Here is a 23,327-nt window from a genome sequence, read left to right as displayed (position 1 = left end):
TGAATGTTCAAAGCTAAGTCCTTTCTGATGGCCCCCTTTTGAAAATGATCTAATATTCCATAAATTTTTAGATGCATTTTTCTTGTCTTTATTAAGTACAATTTGTGGTGACAATACTTGTTTCCTAAAACAGAGGCACAGGTTTAAGGAGTTAAATCTCCTTCTAGGTGTTGTTAAGTCTTCTTAAAGGTAATATTTGATGTCATAAGTGCTCTATCAGCATAAAGTAGGTATTTGTAAAAATAGCCATTAAACTATTTCACAAGTATATTTAATGGACATATAAACCCTATGCTAAAAATATAAATGAGGAAGTATAGCATAGTTCTAAGACTTATATTGTTGACCATCAAAAAGTAAACCACCCTCTTTTTAAGACTTAACAAAATTTTAAAAAAAATTGCTTAAACATATGAATTTAAGACTTTACTTTATTCAGCAAAATCATTTATTTACACAATGGGGAATGCTGGTTTGATTTTGTCAATGAAATAAAAACAAACTGAACAGAGACAATACTGAACTGTATATATATATATTTTGTATCAGAGTTGACCAACTGTTTCCTTACCTGTATCGGGAACATCAAGAGCAACAGTATCACAAGGACACTGGTTTAACAATACACCACACAGGTCCAGTAATACCCTGGGAATTTTCCAATGCAATTACCAACTTTTTCTTTTTTTATAAAGATATAAAAAAACAAAAAGTCAGCAAAACCAGCATTATGATGTAATAAACAGAGTATAACCCTGAAGTCAGTGGGTCAGTAAAAACCTTATCAGACCATCTAGTTACAAAGTGATCTGCTCTTCTTCAGACCACAATACAGAATCCAAACAGGTGAAAAAATATCACTTTTTAGAAGATAGCAATGATCTGATAAGGATTTGACTTAATGGAAGTTAAGGGGGAAAAAATAAAAATAAAAGGGATTGCAGAGCATAGCCCCTATTAGAACAAGCTAACTTTCCAGATTTTCCAAATTAAAAAAAAAAAAAAAAAAACCAAAATTAAAAAAAAAAAAAAAACACTTCAACATGAAGCTACCATACAAAGTTTTTCCATGTTTCTTTGTAAAAAGTTCAGAGTTTGCAATTTAATCCTGCGTTTTTAATGAGAAGGACAGTTTTGGCCTGGACTTCCCCTTGCCCAGGATAATTTTTTGTTCTTCTTTTTGTTGACGTTGTCGTTCTTGTTCTAGTTTCATCCTTTCCTCATGAATCTTTCTTTGCTCTTCAACAATTCTCAACTGTTCTTCAGCCTGTAAATTAAAAGAAAAATTAGACCTTTTATTAATATTTTGTCTATCAAGTGACAACTGATGATCAATACAACATACAAGAGCATGTTTCTCAAAGTATACCTAATATCACACAGTAGATGATAAAAGAAAAAGTGATGAAATAGAATCTTCATTATTCCTGCATTTTCTGTATTTCACATTTTATGAACAACAACAAAACTGTAGGAAAACACATTTTGAAAATGGAAAGAAATTTCTACAAATCATCTTTAGTGTAGATTTTCTTTTACCTATCTTCTATGAATTATTAACCAAAACTATCAATTATAAATCAAGGCAGATTTTTGTTACCTATAACTGGTTACTATATTCATAATTAGAAAAGTATACAATAAATGATATGAAAAATCCCCCTTGGGGCTACACTGTATTGTTGATATGCAACTAAGAAATACTATAGACATAATTTCCTAGAGAGAAAAAAATTAGTAAACTTAGTGGACTAAAAATGCTATCTAATTTTAAATGCAGTGATTTAAGTAACTCTTGCAGTGCCTTCAACCCCTTCAATCTCAAGCAAAGAATTTACTGTATTCTCCTACAGGTTTCCTCTCTTTACCAAGAAAATTCCGGCCATTGTCATAAACTTCTTATTAAATCTTTCCTTCCTACCTTCCACATCCAATTCCTCAATTCTCAACCAGGCATACTATTACTCCTCTTCCCCTAAGACACTATGCAATGATTAGGGGATAATTTGGGATGTCACAAATGGAGATGATTACTTGCACCTGGGGGGTAGAAATCATGAACAATGCTAGACATCCTATAATGCAAGATAGAATCCCACAATCAATACCAAGGGTTAACAGTGCCACCATGAGAGCCTGTTTTTAACCCCTGAATTTTCGATCCATCACCAACGTGTCCTTTTTTCCCTCTGATCTTGATTTTTTAAAAACATTCACTGTATCCTGTGAGCTCCCTTCAATTTTCATTCAATCATTTTAAGTCTTTACTTCTATTTCCATTATTCTATTGAAACTATTTTCAAGATGGTCAATAACAATATATCCAGTGATGTTTCTCTTTATTTGAATAAATTATTTAATTATTTTAAAAATGCTCTCTCCTACATATTCTCTAATACAAAACACTAGGTTCTCCACTGGATCACGCATTTTGTCTCTACTTTCTTTTAAAAAGTAAAACATAAAGTGACTAGACTGAAGGACTGTTGGCAGAGAATATGTAATAATAGCTTCTGGGATGCAAAAATGCTAGAATTTTATCTTATGGATAGGCAAAACAGAAAAAAAAAGCATCTCCTAAATATGTTAATACAAAAAGGTTTAAGACAATGCAGGGAAGACTAAAAGGCAGAAGATAGATGGTGGAACAGATCTACTATAGTTAAGTCAGGTTAGAGAGAAATAAGCAAAAATCGGGATGAAATGAGCAAGGCCCTGGTAGCTGGGTCAGGTGGAAAATCCAAGAGAGATATAACATAATCTTTTCTCTCTCAGATCTTTTTTCTAAGCTACAATTACAGGACACAGAGTCCCAATGGTCCTTTCAAAATTCAACATGCTCAAACATTTAAATTTTTCTATCTACTGTTCTAATTCTACAGATTTCTTTTGCCTCCTTCTCTTCCTGAAAACAACTAGTCATTAAGTCTCCTTAATGCTTCTTTTACATTCTCTCTGGTCTGAGAGTTTATTCTTGTTTCCATTGCCAACATACAAGTTCAGGGTCGCACATCTCTTGCACACCTAAAACAATATGCCTGTTTTCAGTGTGTCTTTTAATCCATCCTACAGATAATGTGACTAGACTTGCTTTTCTTTACCATTCCTCTCTTGCTCTTAAATTTCCAATGATTTTTCCACTGTCTACAGAACATAGCTAGTGTTTCTAAATCACATTTCTATAAGCCTTAAAACTTACACTAGGAGTGGGGATATAGCTCAGTTGGTAGAGTGCTTGCCTTGAAAGCACAAGATGCTGGGTTCAATCCCTCCCAACACACACACACACACACACACCAACAAAACCTTACACTAAAATTCTACTTGTACATTAGAATCCATTTCAAATCACTAATCTTCCTTAGATTTTCCATGACAATTACAACAAAAAATTATATTTCTATTCTTTAGCTAACTCATATGCCAATTGCTTTATTCAGTTTTAATAAATCATCACACATTTAGGATAAAAACTTAAGTGTGTACTATTGAATAAAAGTGTGTTACATGTGTTTTAGGAAATCACTGTCAATATAAAACACCCAAGCTCATTTTTCCCTAAAAATCCAATTCTGCCCTAGAAAAGCATATTGGAACCCTGGGGAGTGAAAAAAGAAAGAAGATTATAACCTCAACCTGAGATTAGAATTAGAATTACAGAGATACCATCTTTTACCCTACCAAACTGACAGAAATCCAAAAGCATGAAAGCATTTTCTATCTTAACAAAGTGCACTTTGATCCCCATCAAAATTGTACCCTTTGCAATACTTTAACCCAATGATTTCATTTTCTGGAATTTATAAGTATGCTTGCACACATGCAAAACTAATAATTTGATAAGGTTATATATTGTAACATATTTCATAAAAGGAAAAGACTAGGAAAAAAATTCAAATATTTAGCAATTAAGCACTGACATTAAATAAGATATAAAAGATCTACAAAACAGAATACTGCATATGTACTTAAAAAAAAAAAAAAAAACTAAAAAAAGCCTCCACATTCTGAAACAGAACAAGAATATGCTATTACAGGATAAAAGCAAAATGCATGCATACAGTGTATGCTACCTTCATGCAATAAATAAACATATATATTTACCTCTGACATGCATTTTAAAAATTCTAAACAAAAAAACATAATTGAATGTTTTAGGAGATGGGAATAAGAAGTGGACAGACCAAGGGAAAGATACAGGAACTTTACTGTATATTTTTCTTTAAAAGTCATGCGAAACATGTGACTATATAATCAAAAAATTGAAACAAAAATTATAAAGTAAAGCAATTTCATAGAAAAATCATAGTGCACTGAAGTTACCTTTACACCACAAATAATCAAGTCTCATTTTTGTTTAAGTCTACAAACATAAAAGATATAAGTACGATTGTACAGTAGAGCTATAATTTCTCTGGGACCATGTATCTCAATAGAAGTTAATTCCCAGTGCTAATAATATAGCACCAATTAGAAGTACTTAGTAATGTAATAAAGTTTTTCTGGCTGGGTGTTGTGGCACATGCCTATAATCCCAGTGGCTCAGGAGGCTGAGGCAGGAGGATCACAAGTTCCAAGTCAGTCTCAGCAAATTAGTGAGACCCTATCTCAAAATGACAAAATAAAAAAGGACTGGGGATGTGGTAAGTGGTTAAGTGCCCCTGGGTTTGATCCCTAGTATCCCCCCGAAAAAAGTGTTTTTCTGTCCATCCTTTGGTAAATTTAGTACCCTTGCTAGGTCTTTTTATAAACCCTAACCTCCCTCCAATTAACTTCTTCCTTCCTGACTGACTCAATCTAGCAGAAAACATCCATTGTTCTTCTCACCTCTTCTTTTGTTTCACATTTATGCAGAAAAAAGGAGTGTATGCATGGGGGTAAGGAACAATACAAAGTTACAAGGATAAAGTGGTGAACATCTTGGAAGTCAAGGAGAAACTTAAGGCCTACAACAACAGAGCTATTACATTTGGACAGGTCTTCCTGGCCATTAGACCCAGGACTCTGCAACCCACCCCAAAAGTGACTGGTAAGAAGGAACATACAGAAACAAAATGTACTGTTATGTTATAGGTAAGGAGCCCTTTTATCCTCCCAGTATCCTATACCTTATCTTTACTCAGAAAATCTAATGATATTATAAAAATTACTTTCACACTTCAATTACATTGGTAATTTATTCAAAGTGTTGCCGAACAGTCCCTTTAAGTAAGGATACTGAAAACCACTCACTATTTGATATATACACAGACATGAAATCTTACAGAATGTTAAAAAAAAAAAACACCCCAAAGACAGAGATATTTGTTATGAAGAGTAATTACAAAAATAACACCAAAAAGATTTAAAAATTAAAAAGTAAAAATCAGCACAATTAGGAACCATGCCACTACTAAGAAATATGAACTTTGGATGTTTTAAACCTTCAAGAACGCAAATCCTGATCCACTCTGCTATTTGTAAATTTAATTACTTGATACATCATCTCCTCTATACATTAATGTATCTCACTTTAAATAACAAATGAATAAAAAAAAATTTAAAAAGAAATTACAGTTGATTAATTCTGACCTTCACAAAACTGTATTAATAAAAATTTTTTAAAGTTTTTTCATTTTTAAGGCTAAAAAATTATCATAGAAGGGTAAGACACAAGATCCTCTCCCTTCTTAGTAACAATGAGGTTCTCTCCTTATGGTATACAATATTCCCCATCTATCCTTATGTGATATCATTAGCTTCCCTACAAAGAGAATTCATGCCATCACATACTCCCTTCTCAATCTATTTTAATTCTTGTTACCTTTCTAATCTTAACCACCCCTCCCCCTTTTTTGTGGTTCTGAGGATTAAACCCAGGGCCTTGTGCATGAAAAGCAGGCCCTCTACCAACTGAGCTATATCCCCAACCCTTTAAACCACTTTTGAAACATCAACCTTGTTATCTCCTGAGATGCCATATTAACTAAAGATAACTGCTTCAAAAGGTAAAAAAGACTGATAATTGAGTTAGGTATGAAATATCAGGGATGAAATCCACTGTCGTAGACCTCCAAAGACAATGCTCTATGATACTGCCAACAGAAGGATGTTAACTACAGAATTTCTTTTATCCTTTATGTTCCAAAGTTTCAAACAAAACCTGTATCTTCTAGATATGGCTCCTTGAATCTTCTGCACCCTAAGATCTCTTTTCTTTGGGGTTAGAAAATTTTGTCTTTGTCATTTATTCCATTTTGTATACTTCAGTTTTCCTTAAATGCCTGGTAATCCCTGTAGTTCTTAGGAATGATTACATCAGAGGGTCTTCCATGGTACTGACAAGCTAACTTTCTTACCCCTTTTGCTTCCTGTACATATCCCATTACTTGCCCATTTATGTTTCTAAGAACTGCTACTTTATGAATACAAGACCCCATCTTCTCACTAGCTTTCAATGACTTCTTGTTTCTAGTCTGTCTTTCAAGTCATCCTTCACAATAACATCTAGTTATATTTTAAATTGCTGTCCCCAAATACATTAATCTTTTTCTTTGGGTACCAAGGATTGAATACAGGAATGATTAACCACTGAGCCATATATCCCCAGCCCTTTTTATTTTATTTTGAGACAGGGTCTCACTAAATTGATCAAGGCCTTGCCAAATTGCCTCAGCCCCCCCCAAACTGTTGGGATTATAGGCATGGGCCACTGCATCCAGCTACATTAAGATATCAAATGAGCTTTTAAAAAAAAAAAATCATTCTGACTGAAAACTTTCATTTCAAACTAAATTAAAATATCTGACACATTCAGTGCCATATTTTTCTCTCTCTTAAAATGTGTATATTATTAGCTCTCCTCCAAATTGTGCCATTTCCACTTAAATGTTTATTCTACTATAAAATGCCCTGTTCTCCTCCAAATGGTATATGGCTGTTACATTAAAAAAAAAAAAAAAAAAATCAGCACAAACTGGATAGTTTGCAAAGGAAATGTACTGTGGAGATGGTAAGTCTAAAATCAGTATCCCCACAGCAAAATCAAGCTGTTGGCAGGAATACTTTTCTTTCAAAGGCTCTAGTGAAGAATCACCCCCGCTCCTTCCAGCTTCTAATGGAGACCAGGATTTCCTGAATTCCAATCAACAAGGCCAATATCCTCAAATCTCTTTGTTGGTCCTCTCATCAACCTTCCCTATATGTGAGGACTTTCTTGGGAGTCTGACAGCCTCCCTTCACCATGTCCTTTCTTTCTACCCCTTTCAGTCCAGAGTTGGCAGTGTTTCTACTAATAACATTTTCAGAAACCTTGTTGGTCTTAGTTCATTTACGGCTGCTATAATACAATACCACAGACTGAATAATTATAAAGAAATGGAATTTATATGTTGCAGCTCCAGAGGCCAGGGAGTCCAATGAAGCATCTGATGAAGGCCTTCTTGCTCCATCATAACACAGTGAAGTTATCATGTGACCAGAGAGCATTCCCACCAAAAAGGAAAGACCAAGAGATCATTTTATAATCAGCATTAATCCATTTGTGACAGTGGAGTCCTCGTGACCAATTAACTTCTCTTAAGTTCTCACCTCCCAATATAATGGCAATTAAATGTCAATATGCATTCTGGAGATGTTCAAACCACAACAGTCTTCAACCCAGATCACACAGTAGACAAGAGGGACCTACACAGGTCTTTCCTAGATAATCTCATCCATTACTGGCTTTTACTGAGATGGCAGAGGGACCTAATAAATCACATACATGGTCTCTTCAGCAACAGCAAAACTATTTCTTGCCAAACCTATGGCTTTCTTTCTAGAGCAAGTTCTACCAGTGAACATCTTTTGTATCTGGACAGACTGAGATATTCCCCCAAAAACTGAGTGCTGATTCTTTTCAAACTTAGTCCATTCTTTGATCTCCTCTTTTTATTTTATTATGAACAGTAAGAAGCCAGGCTACACTTTCAACACTTAGTATTCTCCTTATAAATTCTGCCTCCTATATAATTGCAAGATATAATTCAGCTAGGTTTTCTATCACAAAAAAAGCCTTCTTTTCCCTTAGTTTCCAATAACATGTTCTTGACCAGCTTTTAGCCAAAGCACCTTTAAAGTCCATAGTTTCAAAACTAACAGTTTTTTTAAAGCAATGTATCCATTTTCCATCACATGCCTTAAAATCTTTCCAGCTTCTACCCAATTCCAAAACCACATACACATTTTTAGTTCCAAAAAACAGAAATATATGCTAGAGGCCAGAATATGGAACTAGTATCACTAGTCTGAAATCAAAGTATCAGCATTCCTTTTGGAGGCTGAGCCCCTTGCCTAACTCTTCCAGCGGCTCCCAGGACTCCTTGGCTTCTGGCCACAGTACACTAAACTTCAAATCTCTCTCTGCTTTGTCTTTACTTCAACTTCTGCTGTTTTGTATGGTAAAAATACCCTCTTCTCTCTTGAAAAGGTCACGTGTTGGCAGTTGAGGTTCACCAAATAATCCAGCATAAACTCCCCACCTCAAGATAATCTCTCACATCTGCAAAGAGTTTCTCCTATACATACACTTTTCTCAGCCAAACAAGGTAATAGTTCATAGATTTCAGGAATTAGAATATAAGTGTCTTTCTTTGGAGAAGAGGACCTTTTTCAGCATACTACACAAACATATTAAAAAGTTTTTGCTCACATTTTTTTCTTAGAACTCCTTACAGAGCTCTCTCTTAATCATAAAGTGAACTGTTTATTTTACACTTAAAAACATGGATATATACACTTTCAAACATCTCTCAAATGGGTATTCAAAGTGATATAGCACAAGGAAGGGTGAAGGAGAAAACTAACTCAATATTAAAGATACCTATAAATCAAGAACTTATAATTTTCACATATTATAAAATTTCAAAGAATACCCATCTAGTCAAAATTAACCTGTCCTTCTTCTAATCAGCAAGTTATTTATAATTTAATCAAATCTGCCAGTCTGATTCTTAGTTTAGGTATTCACATGTAGATTAATTAAACCCCAGGTCCCACACATTCCTATTTTACTACCACCTCCACCAGGGGAACAAGTTGAGGGTTGTTTTTCTTACTAACACAATCTCCTGCAAGAACATTATTCCACAGCAATATCTAACACCTTTTAAAAAGTCTGCTGCTTCTCTTTCCAAGAGAGAAAAATTGATATACATTTCTGAATACTTGGGGTTATTCTCAGGCATGTCAAAAAAACAAAACCTCTGGAGACTTCAAAAAATTTTAAGTGCTACTTAAAATAATAATAATAAACCTGTACTGTATTAGCAATAACTCTTGCAATATTTGAAGAAAGCTGTGCATGCCAAAGTAAAACCAAGTCACATTTAGATGAATTATTTGATTTAATGAAACAAGTTATGTGTATCAGTTGAAATTTTATTTTTTATGGATAGACAAAGCAAATATCTTGATAGAGAATTTGAAACTAAAATGAATTTAAAAAACTACCCTCAACTAGAGCACTTAATATTGATCTTCATATATAAGTTGATAAGCTTAACACATTACTGTCATCCCTGGGCCCAGTTTTTTTTATCAGAAGGGTCTATTGAAAAGCTGGTCAAAAGTGTGGCTTGTTAACTGTTTTCCTAATTTTGTGTGATCATGAAAGTGATATAGATTACTTGTAGAATATGCAGAAACTGAAAACTATTGGGAAGCACTCTAGCATATATATTTCTGTGTCTTAAAATGTACAAATATACTTTTTTCAAAATAATAGTATATTATAGATGTAAGTTTCCTATTTGGCTATTTCCTATTTCCCCTGCATCAAATATTTTTTGATTATAGAATAATTCACTGACTATAATTTTGCTAATAACCTGGAATGTTTTACTATTTTAAATAATCTGGGGAAAATTTTATTTTTGTGTAACTTTATTTTATAAATTATAATTGATTTTATATGTCAGTTTATTTTTAGGATCCATTTTCACATTCTTAGAAGAATTTGATATTTACTAATTTACTGTTAAGTATTTTGGGAAATTGTATTTCCATTTAAATTCCCAAAATAATCACATAAAGGACACTCCTTACACTATATCCTTACCAACACAGGATACTGCCACAGCTTTTCCAAAAGCTTTTCCAATTTGGGACTTGCTATTACAGAAAAACAAAAAAGAGAGGGGCATTCCTTTGCTTCCCTATTTTCTGAAATTTTTGTAGCCTTTTTTTTATTGTACTTGTATAAATAATCTCTTTAATGTTTGTCAATTATTGTGAGCTGTAATTAGAAAGTTGGCCTTCTCTTCCCATTTGTAAAATATCACTGCTTTTATGTCTTCACTGTTACGATGTTTTAAAAAAAACTCCTCCCCCCTCCCAGAGTATTTTCTTTAATCTGCTTTCAAAATCTTACTTAACATTGCTTTAACATACTTACCTTTCCCCCAGGATCCCAGGAGATTCCATTTCACCTGCTCTTGTGTTTGTCCTATTATTTCTGCTCAAAAGGCCTTTGCCCTGCTTCATTTCCTCACTGCCTCCTACTTCCAATTTTATCTATCCAGGCTGAGCACAAGGGGTACCTTTTCTAGAAAGGTTTCTCAAGCCTCCCACCATGACAAGTCGATCAATCATCTCACATCACTGACACCACCTACCAAATATTTCCATATTAATTTAGTTAACTTTTCTTGGAGTTGGCCTTGTCTCTGCAATAAATACATTAAATTACTTAGAGGAAATGAATTCCTTGTCAACTTTAAAACCAAAATGCTTCTCAAAAACAATTTTAGTAAATAGCTCCTGAGGCCACAACTGCTTTCCCCTCATTTTCTTATGACCAGAATGCTTCCTATCTTTTTACTTTACATAGCACACAGAACAACAAACTGCCCACACTTTTTGTGTACTCATGAAGTCACAAAACAATCGCAAATGCTGGTTTGATCAGATGAACTGCCACTGCTAATATACTGAGGAAATTCCCCTATGGTATCTGTAACATGCTATTACATCTCCTTCCTTTCACAAAGACCAGGTTATTTCAATGGGATTCTCAATGAATTTTGCATTATATTTCCTAAAAAAAAAAAAAAAGTATAAAATTAAAGCACAGTGCTTTTTCCCTTACGGAAAAGTCCGATAAAAACGAAAGAAATCTCCATGTGTTCTATGCCACCATCTATACAGCAATACTTTTATACAAAGTACATCCTACTTTCACTGCCAATATGACTACCAATAGAAATTTTTTAAAAAACTGCTATAACATCAACAGCTTCCTATGCTTCTAACTTACCACAGCAAGCATGTGTTAAGTATATCTGAATTCTTATCAACTTTTCTAAAATTCAAACCTCTTTCCCCCATGGTATCTTTCCACAGCATTTTAGTGAAAAAAAAATGTCATCAGAATAATAACACTCCCTACAGTTGACCAGCTCAAACATAAATCTATGCCCTCTAGAACAGTCCTGGTGCTAAGTGGCCCGCAGCCCAATAGTCTGCAAATTAATCAGATCACAAATAGAAACCAACAGTAAGTATTTTAGAGGACTTTCATCTTTCTAGCAATTCTCCGAACTGTATTTTTTAAAAGTAGAAGTCTTAAATGAAATGGGATTAAAAACACAGAACTAGCCATCTATTACCACTTGAAAAGTACTCCTCTACAATACAGTTACCAATCTGTTCCCAGTAATAATAAACAAAAGTTCGTATTTTTATGGTTCATATGAGTAAACAAGAAGAGCTGCTGAAGGGACAAAAGAGGCTAAGCTGTCCCTAACCACCCCAGGGTCAGGAGGGATCAAAATCTTGGCATGTCAGACTTAGGTGAGGAATTTCCATGCCATCCACAAATCAAACCTACCACAGCTATCCTATCTCTTCAGCATATCTTACGAGGAATTCTAGTTTCAACTGCTTGGTTACTTTGTTTCAATTTTCTAAAAATCAATCATATTTTTCTTCTCTTTTAGAATGTCCATGCCTCCCAAAGCAGACTGTGTTTACTCTTTAAAGCTGACACTTTAAAACTCAAGGTCTGCCAGGCTCCACATGGCCCACTTGTAATCCTAGCTGCTCAGGAGGCTGAGGCAGGAGGAATTTGAGTTCAAAGACAGCCTCAGCAACTTAGCGAGGCACTAAGCAACTCAGTAAGCAACTCAAAATCTGAAGAAATAAAAAGGGGTAGAATGTGTCTCAGTGATTGAGTTGTCGTGAGTTCAATCCCTGATACAAAAAAAAATAAATAAATAAAACTCAAAACTCCCTCTTACTTCCGCATGTGTACAGAGATTCTCTCCTTAAATGGAATCAGTAAAGAAGCATTATCACATATTTGTAAAAATGATAAATTCTATGATTTATCATACATCTCATATTCATATCTTTTTCTTCTACCTAAGCAGATTTCAAAGTATTTCACTGGGAAAGTAGGATTAAGGCTTTCTAATACAGATTTCATTATGGCCTTCAAAATAAGCAAGACAGTGATAATTGTCAAGATGCTATGTCACCTAGCTTATTTCCAGTATCATCTTTATCTGGGGCACTCTATTTTTTTTTTAAAGTTATGCTTTTGAACCAACTATCCCATATTAACGTTTCAGACCCTTGTGAACTATAGGATAATAAAGTTCTCCTTCACCCTAAGTAGGCTCCATTATCAATTAGACTCTTCTTGAGATCTTTTATTGTGAACTCGTCAACACAAAGATTATTTTTTTAATAAAAATAAGCCAGGAACAGTGGCACATTCCTACAATCCCAGCTACTCAGGAGAAATGCAAGTTTAAGGCCAGCCTGAGCAACTTAGTAGGACCCTATCGCATAACTTTAAAAAAGTATGGGGTGTAACTCAGTGTCTGAGTGCCCCTGGGCTCATACTTCACACACAAAAAAGGGGAACTGAAGCTTACAGACTAGCCATGCCTCCCCACCTCCAGTCAACAATATGACTCAGCAACAAATATCACTGTTTGGGCCCTTTTATTCTCAATACATTTCTAACTTAACAATCTTTTCTATATTTCTCCCCAAAGCCAAGAGTTCCTCCTGGGTCCTGTCTTTACTCCTGGGCATTAAATCACCACCACTAATCACCTCCCTCTACCATCTTAGGTAAATGTCCTTCAATCTCTTCTTATATTCTTACTTTGAAGTAGTCTTCCTGTATATACCACCTTATGATAAAAGTCTTTCCTCAAAGTACCTATTTCCCTTTGTGTGTTTTGGAATACTCATATCCATAGTCCTTGAATTCTAGCTTTCTTCTTCCTCAGACTGAGGCTACTTCAAAATCTTTATTCAACTTCAAAAATGTTGGTAAACATTAAAAAAAAAAAAAAAAAAAAAACCTTGGAAGGAAAATAGAAGTGATATAGTTTCTTCCTTTTAAAACATTTACTCAATGGGATGCTGACTCATAATGGTTATGGGGGGCAGAGGCATGGGAGGAATGGAGGAATTTTAGATAGGGCAAAGGGGAAAAAGGAAAAATGAGGGGGCTAGGGGATAGGAATGATGGTGAAATAAGTTAGACATTATTACCCTAAGTACATGTATGAAGACCCGAATGGTGTGAAAATACTTTGTGTACAATCAGTAACTTGAAAAATTGTGCTCTATAAGTGTAATACGGAATGAATTGTATTCTGCCATCATGTATAACAAATTAGAATAAATAATTTGATTTTAAAAATTTGCTTAATGTTTTTTACATTGGTTTCTTTACTGCAATTTAAAATTGCTCTTTACTACTTTTATAGCTCTCATTATCATAATTACTTAAGTCTCTGTGGTTAGATTATAAACTAGGAATAGGAAAAAAGAAAAAAAAAAAGAATTTTATTATCTTCATATACTTGGCTCAAATATATACTCTATTCTGCCTCGTAGCCCAAAACAAAATGCTAAACATCAGTTGGTTTAAACAACTCCAAGATTTTGGTGTTAGTGTTTTTAGGCATAGAAGAAATGTGAATGGGCTTAGGATGGATAAAAACTGGGGAGGGGTGAAAGTAGAACTTCTCCATGAAACCTGTTTTAAACCCCTGAAAATTTTGGAGTCTTCTCCAGACTAAGAATCTAGTCAACTATTCACACTCCTGCTTTAAAGCATTACAGTAGCTCTGAGCGTCCCCAGCAAATAAGTGAAATTATAAAGCATAAAATCATTCCACAAAATTTGTTAAAAAGAAAAGGCAAATGCAAAATACTTCTCACAAATGCTTTATTTAAACTTACCAGTTTGGCTTGTGCTTCTGCAATTTTTCGGTTATTCTCTTCTAGTATTCGCTCTAGCTCCTCACGTTTTGCACGTTCTTCCTCCTAAAGGGGAGGACATGTTAAGATATTAGAAAAATAAAATGTTTATTTTTATTGATAAATATTTACTAATCTTCCTCTGAACTTTTTTGATCTGACTTACTGGGTAGCTTTATAGCTACCTTCTGTCTGACAAATGATAAACTGTGCAGCCACTAAAATTGGTTTCTAGCACTAAATTTAAATCATCCCTCCCAGTCCAAACAGCAACCGACTAAACCCTCCCTAATGATAGTTTCCTGGCAATTATTACTAATATTTTAATATCACACAAATCAACAAGGACAACTACAAACTGGATAGTATTTACCAAATTAAAAAATAATATATAAAATATAAATAAAGTGAATATTTGTCTCACCAATTATGTATACCTACGTATTCTTTACCTATACTCCTTTAATCAGCATTAAAAGTTGAATATTTACTGTCTTGTCCAGTGTCCTGCAGAGTGTGCTCCTCGGCTGCCATACGCGCCAGCTTCCTCTTTAAAATGATTTGTACTGTTAGCTTGGCAATACCTGCATCAGCAGCTCAACCATTTATAAAGAAACAACATACAAGGAAGGCTGAGCTGAGGAATGCAGATGTTTATGGTAAGAAGGAACAAAAAAATGTAATTCATCATTCCTAAGGCAAACAATTAATAAGAAAAATACATTTACTGTTAGTGAAAAATACAAATGGTAATCCATACTTCATGGAACTAAGGGCTTCTTCCATGGGGAAAATGGACTTAACATTCAGATGTTGACAATTTCTAAAGGCAGCTTATATTGTCATCTACAGTCTGAACTGAAATTCAGGAATCCAGGGGATGCATGGTTAGGAAATAAAATTCTGCAATTTATTTTTGCTTGGAGAATTTAATGAAATTTTATAATGCAAACTATATGAAGACTGCTTGATGATTTGGGCAGTGTTCAGATCACAGCATACATATTCAAATGATTTTAATATTTGAAAAGACTGTCAGAGGGTTGTGTCCGTGTAAAAAAAAATTGTTAATATGAAACAAAAAGCAAATGAAGAGAAAAAAATCTTTACTATGATTAATAACTCGCTACAAGATAGCACAATTACTCCAAAAATATCATTATTAAAAGCACTGGTATCATTGCAAATTTCATACGTTCAATTTTATAGTCTGTGAAATCCACTATAAATATAGACATGTATATCTAAAGACAGGACAAGAGAAAAACACATGTTATAAGCTAAGCTTACTGGAAAGCAAAGAGATTTGATACTGCATCAACTTGTCCACAACCATGCCCACATGAAAAATAACAATGAGCCATATTTTAAGTCAAATATTTCAGTTCAAGAAAATATGACTACAGGATTTCCTACATCACACCAATGGGATTCATGTTTGTTAACATAAACTATTTTGATGGGTGACACTCAGTGCTGTGAAGTAATTAACCCTGAGTGTCCCAGTGTCTTTCACCAAGTTTAGGATCCTGGAGTAATCAGTGCAAACAAGCCATAAAGCTTCAGTAGCAAATTACTGTCTCACAGAAAGACATTTTCAACTTCTGCTCCAGCTGCTGATAAAACAAATCATGTGTTTAGCTTGACTCCAGACAAGGACAACCTGTTCCTTCATAACTCTCTAGAGAAAAAAAGGAGTTGTTAGTAGATACTAAAAAAGTGGATGAATATTCTGGACATTTTTCCTAAAAAGATTCCTTGAAACACATTAGGAAAATGGAGGGCCTTATGATCAGAATGCTAGAATTAGTCCATTGTGCTGAAGCAGGATTTGGGGGAGGGGGAGGAATAAAAGAAGGGAAAAAGAAGAGTGAGAAAACCTATTTATCAAAAGCAGGTGCTGTCACTCAATGTTAGGCCCTGCTCTTTTTAATCTGACTGAAGGCAAAAAGCCTCTCACAGTCTAGGCAGTAGAGTGATAAACAGAAAAGAATATACAACCAGAGGTGGCTTTTTAACCTTTTCCCTTTACCACTTCCTGTCTCCCCCCACCCGCCCAAAAGAATGTAAGTCCTGCAGCCATGGCAAAAGTTTCAAACACTTCTCAAATATATAAGCCAGTTCCATTAAATCAAAAAGTATCCTTGAATAAGTTTTATGAAAGTAACTTTTAAGTATCAGTCAGCACTTCTGAATAGGCTAAAAAATTAACTTTCGCAGCAATGTAAGTTTAGATGAGAAAGGAATTAGATAGTCTGTATTCCATCTCTTTCTGAACTGAGCAGGAGGCACAACCGGACACTGAAAGTTTTGCCATGGACTGTCTCTACTTTCCAAACGACCGAGCGTTACCTCTCTAGCTTTTTGTGCTGCAAGCTCAGCTTGTCTCTGTCGCTCGAGTTCTTCGAGCAACTGCTTTTCCATGATGCGCTTGGCTTCCTCCACCCTTCGGAGTACTTCTCGCTCAATTTCATCCTTCCTTTTCTCTAATTCTTCTTCTACCCTTTTTGCCACCAATTCTTCCACTCTTCGTGCTGTTTCTTCCTCGATGAGTTTTTCTTCTATTTCCTGTTGTCGACTATGAAACAAAGTGGAAAAAAATTATTTTGATATTTTAAAAACACTAATTTTAAGTCTCAATCACATCAGCTTGATTTTACATATTTAATGACTTTACAATTCATTTCATGTCACATATGGGGAAATGTTAAATATATTAAATTAAATATATTAAGGTGTTAAGAAATATACTTCTGTTATTAAATTTATAATAAGAGGATAAGCTGTTAAAAATATATGTATTTGCTCATTTGCCAACCAACTCAACAGAACAGCTGAGCTACAGAAAAGCAAGAGAATCTATTACGCAGCAGGGAATTTAGACTGGCTCAATTCATTTGCCCCTTCTCCTTAAGCAAAGACAGAACAAACAGACTTAAAGAGATTTGACTGAAGTTAACAGAACTGTGAACCTTCCACTCAAAATATAGATCACTGAATTTCTCAACTTTTTTCTACTGTGCCTTTTCTTCCAAAAATTTCACTGATCTTCAAGGAAAAGCTCCTCCAGTAATAGGAAAAGTAGAAAGATGAAAATATAAAGTTCAATGAAGAATGATATTTTTGTTTTATTTAAATTCCATTCTATTATAAACCAGCTTGTTTATTCAAAATAAAATCTGTGCTGAAAATACTAACATTTATCAAGGTATTATCATGGAAATCTTACAAAATTTATACCAATGCTTGCCTCTAGTCACATGCATATAGTCTAAATTGAAGATTAGTATTAAGAAAAACATAAAAGATCTAATAAAAATTTGACAGACTAAGAATATATTAAAATTAATTCTGGTTTCTTTTTAACATGGCTACTAGAACACTATAAATTGCCTATTTTGCTCATATATTACTAGTGAATAGCATACTGAGGCAATATTTGTGCTTAACTAATGAATTCAGAGGCTCTTGGAGTACTCTAAGTATCTACATCCTAAGAGAACAATTTATTAACACTTCAACTTTCTCACAATCCAAATTAAATAAAACCTGCAACTTTTATATCTTTTGGTGACTCATTTGACATACCTATGTATGAAACAGTCATTCAATTCATAAATTTAGTAAAGACTCTAGTTTCAATGTGACCTTTAAATACCTCAATCCACTCCAACTTAATTCTATTCTTGGGAGTGATTCAATTCCCACCCAACAGGTTTTCATTCTCAACTTCTGTCACTTGTTTAGTGACACCACACTAATACTAAAACTGTCTTCAACATTTTGCTTCACTTCAGTTTCGTCATTTCTCTTCTCCATCAAAAAAATAGGAGGTACTAGAGAAAGTTTCTTTTCCTTTAAGGTCCTAGATATTTGCAGAACCCATACTGAGGACTCCATTTCATAAACATCTCCTAAATTTTAAAAAAAAGATATGAAAGCATAGGAATAACTATGCTTCTCTCCTTTTCCTTAACTTCCCATCAAATACAAGATTGTGGTAATTACAATAAGCCTTTTTATATACAGCAGTTCAATAAGAGCATGTACTTTCTGTGACACTACCTAATAGGAACTTCGAAGACCATTAAAAGAATTAGTAATTTCAATTCAATGGAAATTAAATGACAATTTTAATATAAAATGTTGTCTCTATTTCATCCAAAGGGAAGGAAAGAAATAACAAAAAATAAAACAAGTAAGGCTGACAACTGCTGAATCTGGGTATGGGTTTATAAGGATAACAATATTCTACTTTTATATATGCCAACTTTTCATTAGTTTTATAAATGCACACACACATTTGCTAATTGATTATTATGTAATTATTAAATGTAGAGGCCTAAAAAGAAACTTGATATTTAAAATTTCAATACAATGCAATTCTTAATTATCAATGTTAAGTAGAACTCAGTACTGACTATTCAAAAGGATATCGTAAGAGTTTCAATTAAACTTTCTATACAAAGTGGAAAGGAAGGAAAACAGTATAAGGCTTTAAATTAGCTCAAGAGTAGAAAAGTTCCCAATTTAGGAATATAGATAAAATTGGAAAAGACCTTATACTTACATATTCAGGGGTTTTTCTCAGGAAGTTATGCCATCCCTAAGCACTAACACAGTGGCTAACTGGGCCACATTTCCATACACTTGATCATTAAGGACAAAATGAGCCAAAAATATTCAGGTTATTCTTCACAGCAAAAATTAAATCAGCATGGTGTCAGCTCCCTGTGTCTCTACTCCCACTTGATCACACCAAACCAGAGGGGCCAGAGGACAGAAGGTGAGTTTCTCTATTGCTAAGTCAAGTCTAAGTACAGCTCAATGGTTTTCTAGCCCAAAGGGGAGGGCAAATGGAATGTCCCAAGCTCAACTGAAACAGTGGAGGGTGTGAAACATCCTCCTGCAGTCTCACAAAGCTGCTTTATCTCCCTTTGCTCCTGGAGGAACTACAGAGTATTCCACCATGAGTGCAGTAAGCCTTACTGATGTGTCTCTAAGTGAAGACCAGCAAGGTCTGGGCACCACAGCAGAACTGTTCCTCTTGGAGTATTACAAGAATATAACTTTTGTTGGTATTCTTGGTAAGATTAAATATGCTATTCTAGAATTCGGGGAAAAAAATTTAAATCAATTTTTTGAACCAGTATTAAAAATTAAGGTTTAGAGTTCAATACCACTTCATTCTCCTCCTGTACACATACAGGCACATATACAATTGAATTATGCATAAATTCATCTTCATTGATGGCAAATTTATCACCATAATCAATAAGACCACTGTTAAGCTAACTCCCATAAGAGGCAATGGAACTTTCTTGAAGATCAAAACACTACTTACTGGTCTTTTTAAAAAGATATGATATCTAATAGCCAGTCCATAAAACATTTGCTATAGGAGTTGTCAACATCATATTATTTTCTCTAATCTATTCCTTATACTTCTCTGATCAATCCATTTCCTTGCCAAAAATATGTGCTAATGAAAGGTTAAATCAAAATCTTCAAGTTTTTCAATGGAAATGGTATTATTACCTGGACCCTACTTCTTCTATGTGTTCTGGTATTTTAAATACACTAGTCACAATCAACTTTAAAATGGTAACAAAACAGCAAGGGCACAACATTTCACAACTGTCAAATGAGAGTATAACTTGGCACAGAGCAAATGTCACTACTATTTTACGATGTCTTTAAAATGTATGAACTCAATCCTAGAGGCTTATTTCCAGGAACTGGTTAAAAATTATTAGCCAATAGCAGTTAAAAGGTCCAAATCACTATCCTAAAAGCTCAGTATTGCATGTCACCACTTAAATCTCAGATATGTTCCTACAATGTATGAATTATTGACTGAAGCTAATAAGTTAAATTTCTGTACTCAGGCTTAATGGGTGCTGCTAAACTGTGAATATGAACCTTGGTAGACTTCAAAGCTAAGGAACTTAAGTACTTTACTATCCTACACAGTCTCTCCAGAATAAATGTGAGAGGAAAAGATATGAAGTAACTACCAAAACAACTAGCCACAAATACCAGCTAGGTCTTTAAGCTCTCTTATTGTCTCAAAGCACCAACCTCCAAGAACGCACTGTTCCACATACCAAGTTTGCTTTCACAATGAACTCTTCAAGTACTGTCTGAGAATCACAGAAACCCTAGTTCAACAGTAGAATATTCAAGCTTTGGCACATCACACCATTAACATTTTCCTGATTTGCTACAAGACATTTTCAACTATTTATTTTAGCAATTAATACAACACATATATAGCATCTCTAAAAAAAAAAAAAAGTTAAAAAATGGTAATACCAGTCTACTGGAGGGGTAAGAGCAATTCATGAATGGATGGGAGACACAGACATGATAACCTTCTGAATCTAATTTTGAATCATGTGAATTAGCTATTCAAAGTGAGGAAATAACTTAAAGGCCTACCTTTTACTGCATTAAGATTATAACTCACAAGATCACTTTTTAAACTCAGCAGGCTCTGACAGTATAGAAGTTATGTTAAATAACACTGAGACCCATTATATGCCAAACACCATCTAGATAATTTAGATATACCTACAATTTTCATAATAGGACAGGTATCTCCATTTCACAGACAAAAAAAAAAAAATCTCAGAGATGATTTGTTTAAGGTCTTAAAAGATTAAGAAGCAAAGCAATCTCATCTCCTCTGGGACTACAGAATTCCTAATTGGTTAAACTCAGCAAATGGATCTTATTTTACTGTTTCCATCTAATCTGAGAATTCTTGAACACACAAGATACTCTGCATTGTTCTAATATCTGCTCTGCTTTCAACCTGAGCTTTTCATTCAGTCCCTTTAACCAACTGCTCTTCTCTCCTTATACTCTGCCTTGGTCGTTTCATAAACTCTCAGGATTTTAATGATACAAGTAAAGCCCCCTTTCCTTAGGCTTCAGTCCACCATTATTAATTTAAGCAAGTTCAGAATACCTAAAACTATGGCCCACAGTGGAGTGCCAAGTGGAAACTCCTGCTTTTCCCTCTTCCTTAGCCACTGTTCAGCAAGTTTCTGGATAAATTACAATAGCCACACTATAAATAAAAACTAATAATGTTCTTTTCTTTAGGTCTGAGATCCAATTTTATATCCCATGTTTCTTAAATTGGTCCTTCTTTTCCTTTCTAGTAACTGTACTATTCTTGCCTCAGTTTACTGTATCCTCCTTCCTCATAACTTGTTTCCATCTTATAGAACTATTCATGATCTGTTTAGAATGGGGGGGGGGGGGCTGCGTGCCATTTACCTCCTCAAAACCTTTCCTGTTTCTAGAATGAAACCAAATTTCTTAATATGGCATATAAGAACCCTTCCTTAATTTCCAGCCTGTTTACATCTTCAGTCACTGTATCACTGTAGTACTTAAAGAACTTCTTGTTGTAGCCAAAAATATCTGGTCCACTCTAAGACCACTGCCTTTCAAGCTCCTTATTGTGACAGGGGTGGTGAAGGAGGCTTTCTCCTTTGGTCCACATATACTCTATACCCAGCATGACAGTTTTTCCTCCTATACCCTTAATTCATTCTTTAGGACAACTAAGGTGTTTACCCACCAGGATGCTTCCTTTATACAGTTGTATCAATTACCTGTCCTTGAATTAGCCATCAAAATCTTAGAAGAGACCAATCACCTTTATATTAATATTGCCTAGCACAGTGCCTGGCACCTACTAAAGTCTTTGTAAATACTAACCGAATGAACTAACAAACAGGGATTTGTAAACAACTACTTGCTCCTGTTTCCAAAGCTCTAACACCTGTCTTTCCAGACTTTTCTTTGCATTATTTCTAAGGCATTAGACCACATTAAGTAAAGTCTATACAGCACACAGGAATTTAGGGTTCAAGTGGCTACTGGTCCTACCTCTTTCCCCTTGTAAACATGAATGGCAGTTTCTCTCTCTCAACCTAGAACCATATACCAATTCTATTTCCTATCATCTCATCCCTGGATCTCTTCTCTGCTATCCACATGTAGCTTCTAAATGTTTCTAATTATTCTTTATATATCAAATTTCCTTTCATTTTTCCTTTAAGTTTTAATTTCCTAGTGAAAGGCAAGTAGTTATTTCACATGGAAAAATTATCAGTGATGTCTTAGGTAATTTCTCATATATCCTGTTGATAGCTTTATCTTTTTGGCTAAGGATCTTTTTCCAGATCCAAAAGCTGGATTTTACATGTTTTCATATGCATCATCAACAGCTCCAAGTATAGAAGTGGAACAACTGCATAAGCTTTAAAGAAATGTAGACAGCAAATTAGTAAACTTTCTCTCTAGTATTATTTATGATATATTTCCATACCTCCTAATAACTTTGCTTTTAGAAACAAGGTGTGCTGGAAAGTCTACATTATACAAACCTAACTGCAGAAAACTGTAAAACCCCTAGACAATAATGTATACATAAAATCCTTGCAGGAAGATCATAATTTACTAATATTCCTGCCTCATGAGTACTGGTTAAATAGGGAGTTAGTATATCTGTTAAACTCTACTTCCCTACTGTGAGTTTGGGGAATCCAGAACATCTAAGTAACATGATCTTAAAAGTAAAAAACAACTCTACATTTCTGTTTGAAAAAAGGGCTTTCCTTTGTTGCCTGAAACAAGAGATTTCCCTGCCCTAGTAGCTGGGATTACAGGTATCCAACATCTGACCTACACAAAACTATATTTTAAAACCAGACATTCACTTAGTGTGGTTTATCCACATTTACACTTCTACTCTTATATCCAAAGACACTTGAGAGGTGATTCCTTTTCAGATCCACATGATTTTACCCAAACAGAATTTCAAATAAGAACCCTTACTGTAACTGATTTTCCCTACATAAAAATTCTGTATGTGAGCAAGGCAAAAATAAAGACAAATACTTAAACGTATTCTAAACAAGTATACTACAAGGGGGAAAAAGAGAACTACACATACTCATTGGAGTATATGAAGGAATAGACTTTGTATAGAATGATGGTTACATAGGTGAAATCAAATATCAAAGTCGACTAAGGTATGCATTTTGATTTTTATTTGTTTAAAA

General features: G+C 34.3%; 1 protein-coding gene across 2 annotated transcripts in view; it reads right to left on the bottom strand.

Moving 5' to 3' along the window:
- Positions 1 to 413: 413 nt before the first annotated feature.
- The window catches only part of Arglu1 (arginine and glutamate rich 1), a 23,743-nt gene continuing 829 nt past the window's right edge, over positions 414 to 23,327 (bottom strand). Inside the window, exons 2-4 of one of the 2 annotated variants that reach the window (XM_015484091.2) lie at positions 16,597 to 16,822; positions 14,227 to 14,310; positions 414 to 1,267 (exon numbers count right to left, since the gene is read on the bottom strand). In XM_015484091.2, the coding sequence (XP_015339577.1) occupies positions 1,103 to 1,267; positions 14,227 to 14,310; positions 16,597 to 16,822 (475 nt within the window). In that variant the 3' untranslated portion in view covers positions 414 to 1,102. Of the gene's footprint in view, positions 1,268 to 14,226; positions 14,311 to 14,735; positions 16,823 to 23,327 lie in introns of both variants that reach the window. The other variant, XR_007346652.1, reaches the window with a different exon arrangement.

Source organism: Marmota marmota, unplaced genomic scaffold, assembly GCF_001458135.2.
Source record: "Marmota marmota marmota unplaced genomic scaffold, marMar, whole genome shotgun sequence".
Classification (NCBI taxonomy): domain Eukaryota; kingdom Metazoa; phylum Chordata; class Mammalia; order Rodentia; family Sciuridae; genus Marmota; species Marmota marmota.
The sequence above is the reverse complement of the archived record's forward strand: the minus strand, read 5'-3'. Positions and strand labels throughout refer to the sequence as shown.